At 39.1% G+C, this 17,715-nt stretch overlaps 2 protein-coding genes across 2 annotated transcripts; both read left to right on the plus strand.

Moving 5' to 3' along the window:
* The first annotated feature begins 2,982 nt into the window (after positions 1-2,982).
* LOC135643990 (protein FAF-like, chloroplastic) lies at positions 2,983-4,207 on the plus strand. The gene has a single exon (XM_065161324.1). The coding sequence runs from the start codon at positions 3,104-3,106 to the stop codon at positions 3,893-3,895; it is 792 nt and encodes a 263-aa protein (XP_065017396.1). The 5' UTR covers positions 2,983-3,103; the 3' UTR covers positions 3,896-4,207.
* An 11,002-nt stretch (positions 4,208-15,209) lies between these two features.
* Positions 15,210-17,470, plus strand: LOC135645217 (pentatricopeptide repeat-containing protein At2g15630, mitochondrial-like). The gene has a single exon (XM_065163386.1). The coding sequence runs from the start codon at positions 15,236-15,238 to the stop codon at positions 17,141-17,143; it is 1,908 nt and encodes a 635-aa protein (XP_065019458.1). The 5' UTR covers positions 15,210-15,235; the 3' UTR covers positions 17,144-17,470.
* The last annotated feature ends 245 nt before the right edge of the window (positions 17,471-17,715 follow it).

Here is a 17,715-nt window from a genome sequence, read left to right on the forward strand (position 1 = left end):
TGGCACCGCCCAGCACCCGAGATGTCCGGCGGTGGCACCGCCGGTACATTGTCAATGTCAGACACTGATAGGCGGTGGCACCGCCATCCTCGGAAACCCAAGAGAATTTAAAATTTGGAGCCCAAATTTGAATTCTCTTAGGGTCTATAAATACCCCTCAATTCTCAACTGAGATTACAACTTTTGTAAAAGCAATAAATTGAGATAAAGGTCTTAGAAAAGTCTTTAGCGAGTTTTGTCTTAAATTGCTTAAGTGTTCACCTCCGTCTTCCTCTTCAAAAAATTGTAAGAGTGTGAACCACTTGTAAAAGGTTGTAAGAGGGGTATTTGTCCTTCCCCTTCAAAGAGATTTGCTAGTGGAAGTTGGGAGCCTCATTGAAGAAGGCTTCGCAAGTGGATGTAGGTTATTTGACCAAACCACTTTAAATTGACGTGTTCATTGAATGTGTGAGTACTTACTTTTCTGCAATCGTTATCTACACAACAACAAGTTTCCGGTTTTTACTAAATATAGTAACCATGTCTAAACTTATTTAAAACAAGGTCAAACTTTATGAAAATTTTTGAAATGGTTCCAGATAGACAAAATGACAATATTTTCCATTTTTAAGATTTTAAATGATAATTGTTTTTATTAATTCAACTTGTGAACAAGTTGAACTTTTTAAATTCACCTAAATTTCATAACTTATGATGAATAAATAAACTCTTTTGTAACATTTACACTTGATAGTTGGTTTGAAAGTTATTTTGAAATTTTGGTTAAAAAAGACTAAGATTTATACCCGATTATATTATTTTTAGCCCTATTCAAAGATAGTCTAACTAGGTCTAAACCCTATCAAAACAAGATCAAACTTGTTGAAAACCAGATGGACAAAAGTACAATATTTTTTTTATTTAAATGATAATTTTGTGATTAATTCAGCTTGAAATATGTTGAAACTTTTTTATTTCACCTAATTTTGATATATTTTGATGAATCCATGAACTCTTTTATAACATTTACACTTTATAATTGAATTGAAAGCTATTTTAAAATTATCCATAAATACTAAGATTTAGACCTTGTTACACTATTTTTTTGGACCATATTCAAAACTAATGTAACTGTGTCTAAACCTAGTAAAAAAACAACCTCAAACTTCATGGAAACCTTTGAAATGATCTAAGATGGACAACATTATAGCATTTTTATATTTTTAAAAATTTAAATGATCATATTCTTATTAATCCAGCTTTTGAATATATTGAAAAAAAAATTAATTTCACCTAAATAACATAAATTTGGGTGCTTCCATGAACCCTTTTGTTACATTTGCACATTGGTTCATGGATTAATCAAATTTTATAAAATTTGCATGCTGAATATACCACAAAAATAGAAAATCTTTTGATTTTATCTATCTTGGGCCATTTCAAAGTTGTCTAGCAAGTTTAGATTTATTTTAATAAGTTTTAGACCCAATTACACCATTTTTGGGTTATATTTAAAAAAAGTATCCCTGACCTCTTAATTTTTTAAAAAAATAATCTTTTTAATAAAATATTTGAAATGACTTGAAAACTCTTAAACGATTATTTAATTTTTAAGTATTTAAGATATACTTTTTTATTTATTTGAATCATTAAATTATATAAATTTAATTTTCTAAGAATCAAAATTAGTAAAAATATTTTAAAGGCTTAAAATTAAAAAAATAATGGTCATCTAAGCCTTTTAAATTTATTTTGAAGATTTCTTGAACACAAAATTTTTTATTTTCAAAATATATTATTATTATTATTATTAGTATTATACTATTCTTTATTTATATTTAACAATATTATTTTTTTTTAATTTATTTATTTTAAATATTTTTATATATTATTTTTTATTGATATAAATTAGTAATAATAATAATAAATTATTTGATATTATTTATTTTGGATCGATCTAAGTAGGTTTAGGGTTGGTTCAAATGATTCAATTGAATAGTCTGATTCAATGTTATGAATTAGAGGAGAAAAGATTAAAAAAAGGATTGAAAATTACTTTTTATCAGTTTGAAAATTAGGGGTTCGATGTGGGAATAAATTGAAAAAAAAAAAGGAGGTGCAAAGTTAGAAAAGAAATAAAAACTTTACTATTAAGTATTTTGCACATGAAAATATCTATTACTATTAAGTATCTTTTGGAACCTAAAATAATCTTTACTATGTTTGCTTTTGAGTTTTGCAGTGTAATATACTCAGTTACTATGATTGCTTCTGTAAGCTCAAATATGGGTTGAAATGATCTATTACTAATGTTATGGTTCACAAGTTGAAATGCTCTATCACAGCATTACCACAGTTATTCTCAGCATGAAAAATTCATATATTATTACTTTGATGATTCATATAAAACTGTGTAATTATATATTGTTTCGATGATTGATACCTTTTAATATGGTTATTAAATACATTTTGTTCTCTATCTTAACTGTAAAATATCTCTATATCTTTACTTGCATCTCACTTGATCACAAGTTAAAGTGATTTCCGAATCGACTTTCTTATCAAAATCGTACGAACATTATTTTAAATCGTCGAAAGTTTTTCGCTACACTAATTCACCCCTCCTTAGTGCTCTTGATCCTAATAAAAACTATGTAATTATATATTGTTCCGATGATTGATACCTATTAATATGGTTATTAATTGTAGATATATAATTTTTTTGTGATTATGAACCACATATATATATATATATATATAATTATAAAACACATATATAAATACATCTTCCTGTAGAAGAATTTACATTTATATAAGCATAAACGGCAAGAGTTTGTTTCATTGTAAATGGAATATATTTCGTTTTTTTGTTGTAGAGAGAGAGAGAGAGAGAGAGAGAGAGAGAGAGCCAAAGCCATGCAGAAGAAGTATGTGGTTATCATGACACATGTAGAAGAATCCTCCATCGCCACCACCACCCATTCTTATTCCCTGAATGCCATATCCCTTCTAGAGTTGTAAGCCATTCGTATCTCCGCCTTTCCTTCTCCTCCCTCACCCTTCGCTCTTCACAGCCGATCGTTTCAGACCAAACCCTCGTGCTTCTCACGTCACCAACACGATCATGGCCGCCTGTGGCAGCTTGAGCTCACTGTTCGAGAAGCCGATGCCGGAAAACCCCACGCTGATCGATTCCCTCTCTTCCCGGAATCAAATCATGCCCAACGAACCAGTCGACAACTCCTGCTTCACCGAGATCTTCGGCGAGATCCACTTCCAAGAGACGCCCGCGCCGCCGCCTGCCACCGCGGCCGACCGCGCCCCGTCGTTCGACTTGTCCGACCTCGACCAGAACTGCACGCGCGGCCATGGCGACAAATCGTCCCTGGACTCTCTTCTCGGCCTGGACAAGAAGCAGGACGCATGTGACTCGAGCAGCAGCAGCAGCAGCAACCGCGGCTTCCCTCCGAAGAAGTCGGACAAGCTGCAGCTGTGCACCGAACGCCTGGGGTCAGAGAGCTCCGATGGAGTCGATGACTTGATGAAGGACGGCGGCGACGAGTGGAGTGGCGGTCACCGGAAGGAGAAGGTCGACGCCGAAAGGGTTAACAGTGACGGTGGCCACCCGAGGAACTGCTCTGGTGCGAGAACGGAGCCCGGTGGGTTTCCACCGTCGATATCCTCGATAGGTCGGAGCGGCAAGTCATGGAGCTACTTCAGATCTTTCAGGCAGAACGGAAGGTTTGTTCTGAGAGAGGTCAGAATCCCCACGCAGGACTTTTTGCATGCTTCACGCGAAGATGGGCGGCTAAAACTGCAACTGCTCCATCCCGACGAAGACGAAGATGATCAAGAACAAGATGATGATGATGAGGAGGAGGAGGAGGAGCAAGAAGAGAAGGGTCAACAGCTTTGACTAGTTCTTGGTGATTGCCACACTCACCGAGAGTTCCTCCTCGAGGCAGCCTCTCTCCATCTTCTAATGACACAGCACAAAGAGAAAAGAAAGAAAGAAGGTGATCAGAAGAGTTGTTCACAGAGGTTTCTTCTCAGCACCAATAAGAATAGAGTTTATGTGTACTGCTAGAGACGTGAAATTTAGGCCTGAAGAAGAATTGCGCTTCATATGAATGGAGATTACTTGTCAGAATAATAATGACTAACATCTCTAATCAGTTCAAAAATATTTATGTTATCATCAAATATATATAAATTAGATTGTGTCTCATATGGAATGGCATTAGTGAAAAAAATTAAGTTGAAAGATAGCAAAGCAAAATCTCATTGGACTCCACTAAATATACATATAAATATATTATCTTATTAATATTTCACTGCTACTCACATAAAATAAAATAAATAAAAATAGGATATATTTCATCAAAATCTAATGTAACAATTTAGATTGATTGAACTATTCGAAGAGTACGTGACAGATAGATAGATAGTGAAAGGAATATTTTTCCTTTTTCTCCTTTTCCATAAAAAGAAAGATTATGTTACTTTAATTGTAAGTAACACCTCAGACTTTGCTCATCAAAGAATAAAAGAGATATCTGCAGATCAGAGGGGAAATCAGATCTTCCAATGAGCACATCGATTAGATTTCATAGACTTGTTTCTCTTCATAGCCAATTTCCTGTGACATCAATCGAGCTTGGTATTTTATGGATTGAAATGGATCAGAATATGTACGATAAATAACTCATTCACACTCCCATCTCCTATCATCATCAGTGGGTGGCAAACACTCTTTTTGACTTCTTTTTTCTGGATTCACAGGTCTTTCCTGATTGCCATCATAAAGGAATCAATCCAGAGAAAAAGGAAGAAGAAGAAGAAGAAGAAAGTACTGTTCATAACTTTATAGTAGAGGAGGCAAATGGAAGTATATTGGCATTCCGAACTTTACAGCTGCGAGACATATTGCATCACGGGAAACAGTGCAAAGCTTTCTATGGTTAGATCTTCATGAATGCAAATGGAGAGAATTTGTTGTCAGGTCGTACATATCATATAAAGCCTTCGCACCATTCGTCGATAAGCATATTTCTTTTAGCTTTTTGGTGGGGAAATATGCCAATGTAGAGTTTTAGGTCTTGCATTAGATTCCTTGGACTTACGCAGGGCTGACGAACAACTATTGTGTTCGTTGTCTTTTGTCTTGTGCTTGGATATCAATGTCTTTTCGATGATCTAGGCTTTTCGATATGAGTTGAGAACTCACCTCACTTGACGGTATGTACATGTTTTCAGTCTAGATTTTTATATGAGAATAATGCAGTCAATCATTCCATTCCTTCCACAATTGGCACAACTTTGAACTTGCATTTGCTCAGAATCACACATTAATTACCCCAACCTAATTGGATCCCAAGTATGGCAAGAAACTCCAAGTTGGCACCACTAGCAATCGACCTAACTACGTTATCATATCTCGTCAAAGAACCGAAGAATTCATCTAGCAATTCACTACGAGGACAATAAGTCCCCAACTATAAAATTGGGAAGAGACACTAACTCACTGTAGAACCAAAAATTACTTTGAGGAGGAGGCTGAACTCCTCAACTCGGATCATTAATGTCCTCTATATTGTTAGGATCAAGAGCACTAAGAGGGGGGGGGGGGGGTGAATTAGTGCAGCGGAAAACCTTCTACGATAAAAACTGCGTTCGTTCGTTAAAAGTGATTTCGGTAAGAAAGCCGATTCGTAAATCACTTTAACTTTTGTTTAAGCGAGATGCAGCAAAGATATAAATGCAGTTTGCAGTTATGATTCAAATCCGATAGTAGGCGCAAATTGAAATATGATATTCGCACGAAGAAACTGATTTACGTCTAAATGCTGATTCGTAAATCACTTGATTAGGCGAGATGCAGTTTAAGCAAGGATATAAAGGCAGCTTGCAGTTATGATAGAAATCAAAACGTAAATGCAAACTAAAATATGATGATCGTACGAAAAAATAGATTTACGTCTAAACGCTGATTCGGAAAGTGCAAAGCTTGAAACCCGATTGTATATACGCGGAAAGCAGTAAGCTTTAGAGGAGGTTTGCAGTAAAGATAATATGCTCAAAGTAAATGCAAACTGAGATTTAGAGTGGTTCGATCAATCTTGACCTACTCCACTTTTGGCTTCCTCCACCGACGAGGTCACCGACGTCAACTAGAGGCCTTCCTTCAATAGGCGAAGGCCAACCACCCTTTTACAGTTTCACTCCTTTTGACGGGCTTATGAGACAACCCTTACAGAATTTTCTCTCCTCTCTTTACAGCTCAGAACTTGGAAGAAAAGATGGAGAAGAACTTTTGGCCTTTACAACAATTTTGAGCTCTAAAAATCACAGAACAAGATCAGGATTTCAGTGTTAGTTGATTGCCCTTTCAGTGCTGAATGAGTGGGGTATTTATAGGCCCCAACCTAGTTCAAATTTGGAGCTCAAAACTGTCAATTCCCGAAATTTCGGGATCAGGCGGTTGCACCTCCTGACTGGAGCGGTTACACCGCCTGGCAGAGCTCGAAGACTTAGCCTCTGGGCGGTGCCACCTCCTGTCAGGGGCGGTTGCACCTCTTGCCAGAGCTCGAAGACCGAGCTCAGGCAGTGCAACCCCCTGACTGAGGCGGTTGCACCGCTCAACCAGTGCTCGGAGACCGAGCCCAGGCGGTGCCACCTCCTATCAAGGGAGGTTGCACCGCCCAGTCTCACTCGGAGACTAAGCCCAGGCGGTGCCACTGCCTAGCTAGAGCGGTTGCACCTCCTAGTCTCGCTCGGAGACTGAGCCCAAGCGGTGCAACCTCCTGCCTTTGGCGGTTCAACCGCCTGGCAGAAATCAAGGTTCGAATGGGTTGATCCATTCGGCCCAATTTGGGTTTTTCAGGGGCCCAATTGCCCCAAGATTAAGTTAATGGGATCACCTCCCATTTCTAACTTAATCATTATGCTAACTACGATATTCCCTAAGACATTTACTGCAACTTGCTCCGGTGCGTCAATCGCTTCTTCCGGCGAGCTTCCGGCGAACTTCCGTCGATCATCCGATGAACCCTCGGTGATGCTCCTACGGACTTCCGGCAAACTCCTGGACTTGCGACGATCCACTTGGCGAGTTCCGACGAGCTTCTTTAGCAAGCTCATGGACTTCTCGGATTTGTTCCCGCAGAACCTCCGACGACTGTCCGAACTTCTATCGAACTCTCGAACTCCCAACGTGATCATTGTCTTGACTCCGGTGCAACTCCTGCTGCATGTCTTACTTTCATCGTAGTTAATCCTGCATACTTATCTCAACATATAGATTAGATAACAAATGACAATTGACTTCATCATCAAAATCCGAGATTCAACAATCTCCCCCTTTTTTATGATGACAATCAATTGATAATGGAGTTAACCTTAACTCCCCCTGTCTATATGCCATACTTGAGATAAGTCTTTCTTAAATTCAAAATCTTTGAATTCAAGAGACATATTGATAAGTTAAAATCATTTAAACTTATCAATACTCTCATCATGATTCCCATCATGATGTAGCTCTTTGAAGATGATGTCAAGGCTTGACATTCATTTTCAAATTTTACATTACAAGTTTGAATGATCGGTAATAGTAGCAATTTATCATATTGTAAGATATCAACATGTAAATCTGCGAAGTAAGATTTTGATATCATTACATGATGCACACATTTCAAATGTTTTAGCAATTATTGCATTTCATCACATGGTAAGATATCAATACGTAAAATTACGATGCAAGTTTTTTGTTTGATATCTTGACCTGATACAAACAAGGCATAATGCAAATTATAGCAATCATAGCATCTCTTGGTGATGCAAGCATGGCATTAATACTCATATATTTCTCCCCCTTTATCATCAACAAAAAGCATGGTAATTGTGATACCAAGAGAACAATATAAGTAAATTTTTAGCATAAGTGTGATAGTCGTTCATGCTTTTACTAGGTTCAAGTTATTTTCCAATAGTAAGTGATATGAAATCAATTGTACAAGCATGATATGTAGTTCACTTTGAATACTTCTTCCTTTTTATTTGTTATAATTTTTTTGCATGAAGGAGGAAGGCCATTTGTGATACCAGCTATTTGTGAGTTTACTTTGAGTGAAGTTAAAACTGTTGAGAGATTAAATCATGCTTCAGGTATCAAGATATGTATGTGAAGCAAATCTTTGCAAGTAAAAACATTATCATCCATATTTCAAGATGGAATTCATAAGTAGGAATCATTTCATCGAATCTATTTCAGAAAAATATTTTTCATATAAGTGTATGAGAAAATCTGATTTTTAGGATACCCATTGTTAAGCGAATCCAAACATGAAATGAACACTTTCATGCATTCGGACAAGACTATGCTACAGATTTTCAAATACAATCATGAAGACAAAACATGCTTATTGTTATGGAAATTTTTGTATTCAGCACATAATTTCCAACATGTTATTTTGGAATGTAATGGCAATCAAGTGATTTGATCATTCAATTAAGTTCAACAAATAATTTTAACTAGTTTATGTATTCGGACACATCAACATTCCTAATTCTCTTCTTATGAAATCAAATTGTTCTTCACTTAGAGGTTTTGTAAAAATATCAGCTAGTTGATGTTTAGTATAACATGACGCATCAACTGCATTGGTATATCATTTTCACAAATCATATTTATCATGGAAATCAAGACACAAGGTTTTCAAAAATATTTAGTTTCGATGTAAAATCCGATAGTGAGTAACGAGATTAAACAATGAGTGATGTTTGTAACTCTGCTCATAAATAAATACATCAGGTAACCGGATCAAGGATCAAGGCACAAGGTATTGTGATCATAGTGAGTAACATAAAGAGTTTACAATACACATACAAGCTCATTCAGGAGATGGAAAATTAAAATGCCTAAATAAAGAGTCAAATTGTCGATGAATTTGCTTCAGCTCAGATAGGATTTGATCTTGTCGATGTTCAAGCCATTCTTGTCTTTGTTCAAATCGGTCCATCCGAATCCCAATATCTTCGACAGATGATGTATGAGCTGGCTCAAATGAATGTGTTTTCTCAAAGGGACAGATCGGAAGAGATTGAGTACCCCTAAAGACTGGTATTTCCGGTTCTAGTTCAGGTTGAGGGGGATCGGTTCTTTTAGGCATTCTAACCCAGTTACCGTTTCTATAAACACATCTTAATCGGTGAAGTAGATTTTTATTTATTATGCTAAACCTATCTACTTTTATTACTTCTTCTTCCGGTGGTATTAGAATATCGTAAGCTTTCAATATTCTAGTGATTATACCACCATATGGAAGCATCATGTCTTTCTTAGATAGTTCTAACATGTTTTGCTGGATAAGATAACCAAGACAGATGTCATGTCCTTTCATGATCAAATATATAGTTCCTAATTCTAATTGGCTTACTTCATCATGATGGTATTGTTTATGGAGAATGATGCTAGTTAGGATATGATGAAGTACCTTAGTGTTTAGTAACAGTAGATGTTCACAACTTTTAGGAACAAATGTTAAGTTGAGATTGGTGAAAATAGTTCCTAAGGCTTCAACATATGTTGTCCCAACAGTTTCATCATCCCATGATCCTCTAAAGTAAAGTCCTCTACTTTTTATGGGAATGCCTATCATGTCGCAAATGAATTTATCCGTAATGGAGATGTGTTGTCCTAAGAGATAGGTAGACATTCTTTCTTCTTCATCTACTTGTATGTTGTTGTAAAACAATCTAACAAGTCTTAGATAGATAGGTTCATTAATTTGTAAAATAGGGAGTAGATCTAAGTTTGCAAACCATTGGATTGTCTCTAAGTCTCTTAGTTCATTTAAATCAACATGTTTTCCCTTATTGACACTCCTAAGTTCGAAAGAGGAAAACTTTTCAGCATGATATTTTGAATCGAAAAGGGTAAGATCAAAATCTTCCACTAATCTCCTCTTCCCTTTGTCCCTTGAGGATCTTCTAGACCCCATAACTACTGCTGTTTAGGAGGATAGTAATGAGCAAGAGTAAATGAATCAAAAACAATATTTAAGGGCTTCTTAGAGAATACCTTAGTGAGATCTTCAAGAGGGGGAAAGATTATTGATCTTTTGCTTCGAAATGAGGAGTATTTGGTATGCTATGAGAGGAGAAATGGAGGTGGAGAAGCTTTGGAAGAGTAAAGAGGGGAAAGGAGTGAGTTGGGATCGGTTCCACCGCCGGCCCTAGCTCGGGTTAAAAAGGGGCAAAGTTGCGGGCGGTTGCACCTCTAGCTGAGGCGGTGCAACCGCTTGCAACACGTGACAGCCGGAGGTGCTACCTCCAGCTGGGGCGGTGCCACTGCCTGCAGGCGGTGAGCACTTGTTCTGACCGCAGTGTGATCTGATTTGAAAGTCTTTGACTTGAGAAGAATTTTCATTCAGAGCAATCAACTTTACTTACGTAATTATGTAAGAATTTTCATTGTAAGATAAGAAATTTTGCATGATCAAGATAGATCTTGTGACGTGCATACATGTTTGTGACGGATTGTTCAGATTGGTAAGCTTTGCAAGTTTATGACAAACTTAGTAGGTTCATGATATAGTTGGAATTGAAAGTAACAAACGGATGAAATCAATGAGTTTGAAAATCTACAGGATATGTGAAGTGAGGATCATGGGTTTCCAATTCTGAGAGATCAAATATGATTATATCTATATCACATTTGTAATTTTAACTTTCTAATCCTCTTTTGTTATTTAGGCTAGAGAGCATCGCGAGTTCTTTTTGGATCTCGTGTCATGAATATCGAGAATCCAAAGAGCAGGATATTATTTCTTGCTCCCACCTTAAGATGTTTTATGTCTTTACAAGAAAGGATGATCTTTAGGTACCCATTTGCTTTTGGGTGTCTCAAAAATAGATTTACATTGTTTATCATGTTGCATAGAATTTATCATGGTTCCTTTAGGAACCCAAATTAATTTGTTCGGACTAATTTTCTTTAATGGACAATAATGCGTTTTGTATCCAAGTTTGCAACAAAAGTTGCATTTGCTTTGGTGTCGAACATGTAAGATGGGGCCTTTTATGAAGGTGGTTGGATTTTGGTGAGGACTTCTCACAAATCTGATTCCACTTCTTTTGGGAACGTGACCATTGTTTGCAAGGATCATGTTCAATGACTTGCTACCAACCTCGAATTTCTTCAAGGTGTCCTTAAGTAGCAAGTTTTCCTTTTGGAGAGTTTCTAGATCATGACATTTTATGCATGAACTTAAACTATCATGGTATTCAGTTTTTAACTTATCAAAATTACAAGTAAGACTATCATGCTCCTTTTTTAGCAATTTATATTTTCTACTAATAATCTTGCATTCATCAAATAAGTCATGGAAGGCATTTAATAATTCATCAAATGATAAATCTGCATCTATTAAATTCATTACCTCCTCTCCGATGGCCATTAAGGCGTAATGAGCAACTTGCTTGGTGTTGGACTCCTCTTCTTCGGATGCACTCGAGTCATCCCATGTTGCTTTGAGTGCCTTCTTCTTTGATGTTCTCTTCTTGACTTGGGGACAATCACTCTTGTAGTGTCCCGGCTTCTTGCACTCATAGCAAATAACTTGGTCCTTCTTGGGTTCAAATTTATTTTTTGTTTCATTCTTAAACTTGTTTCTTTTAATGAATTTTTTAAATTTTCTTGTTAGAAGTGCCAAGTCATCGTCACAGTCCTCATCACTTGAGTTTTCTCTCAAGTGGTCTTCTGAAATTCTAAGTGACATATCCTTCCTGTCCTTTGGAATGATGTCTTCTTGCTCTTCATGAGCTTTGCAAGTCATCTCGTAGGTCATTAATGACCTAATTAGTTCTTCAAGAGGGAAGTTGTTTAGATCTTTCACCTCTTGAATAGCAGTGACTTTAGGATCCCAACTCTTAGGAAGGGATCTTAGAATCTTATTTACGAGCTCAAAATCCGAAAAACTTTTTCCGAGTCCTTTTAGACCGTTGACGACATCCGTGAAACGGGTAAACATGTCGCCAATAGTCTCACTCGGTTTCATCTGGAAAAGTTCGAAAGAGTGTAACAAAAGATTGATTTTTGACTCTTTCACTCTACTTGTGCCTTCGTGAGTCACTTCGAGTGTGTGCCAAATATCAAATGCGGTTTCACAAACCGAAACACGGTTGAACTCGTTTTTATCTAGTACACAAAATAAGGCATTCATGGCCTTTGCATTCAGAGCGAAAGCCTTCTTCTCCAATTCATTCCAATCGATCATTGGAAGAGAAGACTTCGAAAATCCATTTTCGACAAGATTCCAAAGTTCAAAATCCATAGAGATAAGAAAGATCCTCATTCGGGTCTTCCAATAGGTGTAGTCCATCCCATTGAACATGGGTGGACGTGTAATAGAGTGGCCCTCTTGGTTTCCGGCGTATGCCATCTCTCTTGGGTTTTAATCCGTTTGAGAGTTAACCCCGCTCTGATACCAATTGTTAGGATCAAGAGCACTAAGAGAGGGGGGGGGGGGGGGGGGGTGAATTAGTGCAGTGGAAAACCTTCTACGATAAAAACTGCGTTCGTTCGTTAAAAGTGATTTCGGTAAGAAAGCCGATTCGTAAATCACTTTAACTATTGTTTAAGCGAGATGCAGCAAAGATATAAATGCAGTTTGCAGTTATGATTCAAATCTGATAGTAGGCACAAACTGAAATATGATATTCGCACGAAGAAACTGATTTACGTCTAAATGCTGATTCGTAAATCACTTGATTAGGCGAGATGCAATTTAAGCAAGGATATAAACGTAGTTTGCAGTTATGATAGAAATCAAAACGTAAATGCAAACTGAAATATGATGATCGTACGAAAAAATAGATTTACGTCTAAACGCTGATTCGGAAAGTGCAAAGCTTAAAACCCGATCGTATATGCATAGAAAGCAGTAAGCTTTAGAGGAGGTTTGCAGTAAAGATAATATGCTCAAAGTAAATGCAAACCGAGATTTAGAGTGGTTCGGTCAATCTTGACCTACTCCACTTTTGGCTTCCTCCACCGACGAGGTCATCGACGTCAACTAGAGGCCTTCCTTCAATAGGCGAAGGCCAACCACCCTTTTATAGTTTCACTCCTTTTGACGGGCTTAGGAGACAACCCTTACAGAATTTTCTCTCCTCTCTTTACAGCTCAGAACTTGGAAGAAAAGAGGGAGAAGAACTTTTGGCCTTTACAACAATTTTGAGCTCTAAAAATTACAGAACAAGATCAGGATTTCGGTGTTAGTTGATTGCCCTTTCAGTGCTAAATGGGTGGGGTATTTATAGGCCCCAACCCAGTTCAAATTTGGAGCTCAAAACTATCAATTCCCGGAATTCCGGGATCAGGTGGTTGCACCTCCTGACTAGAGCGGTTGCACCGCCTAGCAGAGCTCGAAGACTGAGCCTCTAGGCGGTGCCACCTCCTGTCAGGGGCGATTGCACCTCCTGCCAGAGCTCGAAGACCGAGCTCAGGCGGTGCAACCTCCTGACTGAGGCGGTTGCACCGCTCAGCTAGTGCTCGGAGACCGAGCCCAAGCGGTGCCACCTCCTGTCAGGGGAGGTTGCACCGCCCAGTCTCGCTCGGAGACTTAGCCCAGGCGGTGCCACTGCCTGGCTGGAGCGGTTGCACCTCCCAGTCTCGCTCGGAGACTGAGCCCAGGCAGTGCAACCTCCTGCCTTGGGCGGTTCAACCGCCTGGTAGAAATCAGGGTTCGAATGGGTTGATCCATTCGGCCCAATTTGGGTTTTTCAGGGGCCCAATTGCCCCAAGATTAAGTTAATGTGATCACCTCCCATTTCTAACTTAATCATTGTGCTAACTACGATATTCCCTAAGATATTTACTGCAACTTGCTCCAGTGCGTCAATCGCTTCTTCCGGCGAGCTTCCGGCGAACTTTCGTCGATCATCCGATGAACCCTCGGTAATGCTCCTGCGGACTTCCGGCAAACTCCTGGACTTGCGACGATCCACTTGGCGAGTTCCGACGAGCTTCTTTGGCAAGCTCATGGACTTCTCGGATTTGTTCCCGCAGAACCTCCGACGATTGTCCGAACTTCCGTCGAACTCTCGAACTCCCAACGTGATCATTGTCTTGACTCCGGCGTAACTCGTGCTGCATATCTTACTTTCATCGTAGTTAATCCTGCACACTTATCTCAACATATAGATTAGATAACAAATGACAATTGACTTCATTATCAAAATCCGAGATTCAACATATATAACAATAGTGATCAATATAGTTTAGATCATCATCTAGTTCGATGCATTTGGCTTTTGCAAGTGACTTACATCGTCTAGATGTCTTCTACTTCATTTAGATTTACAAACGACTCCTTCTACCCTCTTAGGATGATCAATTTATGTGTGACATTCAATCTGAAAATTTTGATAAAGCAACGTTCCTAGGTAGTTAATACCTCTTTGACTTACAATGCTATTCATGTAAGGTTGACCCTAACCATAGTCTCTACTTACCATATGTTTATGAAGTTTTTAACTCGGCTATAAGAAGTTCAAAAATAACTCTAAACAATCCTTGAGATGAATCTAAGATTTCAATTCTCATATCTCATGCTAGATGAATTATTGGTTGAAGTATTTTTTTTGATTTAGAAACGACCTAATCACATGATCAGAATTGATGTTATTCTTATAAAAAATAAGAGGGTGGAGATCATCAACTTTCTAAGGACAAATATCAAAGTGTGATTAGGTCGATTTTGATCACAACACATAATCGACCCAATATCATTTATCATATTCATAAAACATAAATATCATAAATCATATTGATATATATTATTTTTATTTTTATTATATTTTAGATATAATTTAATATACATGAAACTCAGACATTAATACCTCTAACCTTGAAGCATTTCTTTATCGGAAGATAATATGCATGTAAAACAAAAGAGGTCTTATAAAGCAAATTACATCACATGAAGTTGGTGCTTGTTTAAAGGTGAAATATTGATGAGAATAAAGGATGACATGAAATTCAATTACGGTAATGATGCCTTGCAATAGTCATAATTATTTAGAAAACAAAATCTCCGTATTCTTTTTGTTAACGCAATAGGTGTTGTTTTAAGATCCGATAACCCGCAATTTAGTTCGGATTCGGGTTGGATTTGCGGGTTATTTGGGCCCGTCGATATGTTTGCATCGTTAGATCACATCTTGAAGCGGAACCAAGTGGCGCTTAAACCCCGTGATGACCCGCGACGGCAGCCTCGGGCGGCGATGCCTCGCGAGCGTCGCCGTCGCCCGCCGCTCCCCTTGCGATGTGCTCCCCGCCGCAGCCTTCTCCTCCTCCTCCACCTCCACTCCACGGCAGGCTGCCGATTCCCTTGAACTAGATGCGGATGCCATCGCCGCCTCCGTGCGCTGTTGCCGTTGGCCTGCTCTCGACCCCCTTCTACCCCGCCTCTCCCATCCTCTCCTCTCCGCCGTCCTCCTCCGCCTCCGCCCCTCTCCCGACCTCATCCCCCGCTTCCTCCACCGCGTCGGACTCCACCGCCTTGATCTCCGCTCCCTCTCTACCGCCGCCGCAATCCTCTCCTCCCTCCGCCCGCCCAACCCCGCCCTCCAACTCCTCAAGCAAGCCATCAGCGCCCGCCGCTCCGACCTCCCAAAGCATCTCTTCGACGCCCTCGTCGAAGCCCACCAGGAGCTCGAACTCTCCGACCCCCCTTTGGTGTTCGATCTGTTGCTCAAGGCCTACGCCGACGCCGGAGAGCCGGAGAGAGCTCTGCAAGTGTTCTATCTCATGAAAGATGCCAACTTTGTTCCAAGGATCGAGTCTTGCAACGCTTTGTTGAGCGCGTTCTTGAAGTCGGATCACAAAGACAGAGCTTGGGTTTTGTATGCCGAAATGTTTCGTATGAGGATTCCCTCGACTGTTGTGACGTTCAACATCATGATCAATGTGTTGTGCAAGGAAGGGAAGCTCAAAAAGGCTAAAGCTTTCATGCAGCACATGGAGAGCTTTGGGGTTTGGCCGACAGTCATCACCTATAACACCATTATACATGGGCATTGCTCACGTGGCAAGGTCCAAATGGGTATCGAGATGTTGGATATCATGAGGGAGAAGGCGATTGAGCCCGATTCCTACACCTATAGCACACTCATTTCTGGGCTGTGCAAGGAAGGGCGGCTGCAAGATGCATCGATGATGTTTGTTGAAATGCAAGACAGAGGTTTGGTCCCAACTGCCGTAACCTACAATGCTTTGATTGATGGGTGCTGCAACAAGGGAAACTTGGATGATGCATTTAGGTACAGGGATGAGATGGTGGAGAAGGGAATCGAGCCAACTGTGTGCACCTACAATTTGCTTGTTCATGCTTTGTTCATGGAGGGGCGGAACGAGGAGGCTCATACTTTGATTAAAGAGATGGAACAAAAAGGAATGGTACCTGATGCAATCACATTTAACATTTTGATCAATGGGTACTGCAAGGAAGGGAATGCCGATAAGGCATTCAAGATGTTTGAGGAGATGAAAGGGAAAGGGATTCGTCCAACTAGGGTAACTTACACTTCCTTGATTTACGGTTTTTGTAAGAAAAACCGATTAGCTGAGGCCGATGGTTTATTTAAAGAGGCCATGCATAAGGGTTTGTTGCCGGATCTCGTGATGTATAATGCATTAATTGATGGACATTGTGGTGGTGGAAAAATGGAGCGAGCTTTCGAGCTTCTGAAGGAGCTGGAGAGAAAAAAGATAGCTCCTGATGAAGTTACTTTCAATTCACTGATGAGGGGGCTCTGTTTGTTGGGAAAAGTTGAAGAGGCCCGTGGACTAATTGACGAGATGACCAGACGGGGGATCATACCTGATCTTGTTAGTTATAATACTTTAATCAGTGGTTATAGCAGAAGAGGTGATGTGAAGGATGCTTTAAGTGTAAGAGATTTAATGCTGAGTAGGGGTTTCAATCCTACACTTATAACATACAATGCCCTGATACAAGGTTTGTGTAAAAATGGGGAAGGCGATCATGCAGAGCAGCTTCTTAAGGAGATGGTGAGCAAAGGTATCACTCCTGTTGACAGTACGTACATGGCACTGATTGAGGGCCTCGGCGATGGCAAGAACACAATAAAGAACGAGTAACGTTAATGTGTCAAGCTCATGTCCACCGAATTCAATGGTGAAACTGCTGCAGCACATCTTCGTCGTAACTTATCTGAACTTATACTCGATCATTTGATGAAATCTGTCCAGTTATATCATGGATAGTTGGCTCCTTGCTGACACATTATACTGAAGGTGTCAAGGTGTTCATTTCTTGGTGATTGGTATTTATATGTCCCTAAGGAATTGTTTTGAGTCACCATCCACTAGGTAGAGAAGGCATAGGCACTTGTTTTTATTTGTTTGATGAGTTAATCAGAGACATTGTAATCCATATTGTAGCATGAAAAATGGTTCTGGAAATTAGTTGGCTATTAATAGTTCAGAAACCAAGTGAATTCAATTATTTTTTTTTTTGCTGGATGTTCAGACCTTTTCCATCTTGGTGGCAGTTTAGTGCACAATTGAACAACGTATGTTCTTGCTTAGGTATCTTAAGATTAATACTTGATTACTACTTAGCAAAGCATTGTGTTGTGTGATCTAAGATGAACTGCTGCTATATGTTATGGCCAATATCTTTGATGGTATCATCTGCTAAGGCTGTTTCC

Source organism: Musa acuminata, chromosome BXJ3-8, assembly GCF_036884655.1.
Source record: "Musa acuminata AAA Group cultivar baxijiao chromosome BXJ3-8, Cavendish_Baxijiao_AAA, whole genome shotgun sequence".
In the NCBI taxonomy this organism is placed as follows: Eukaryota; Viridiplantae; Streptophyta; class Magnoliopsida; order Zingiberales; family Musaceae; genus Musa; species Musa acuminata.

Bases quoted from the DNA above. Each gene is read 5' to 3' on its own strand.
- LOC135645217 (XM_065163386.1), top strand. From the start codon at position 15,236: ATGACCCGCGACGGCAGCCTCGGGCGGCGATGCCTCGCGAGCGTCGCC.
- LOC135643990 (XM_065161324.1), top strand. From the start codon at position 3,104: ATGGCCGCCTGTGGCAGCTTGAGCTCACTGTTCGAGAAGCCGATGCCG.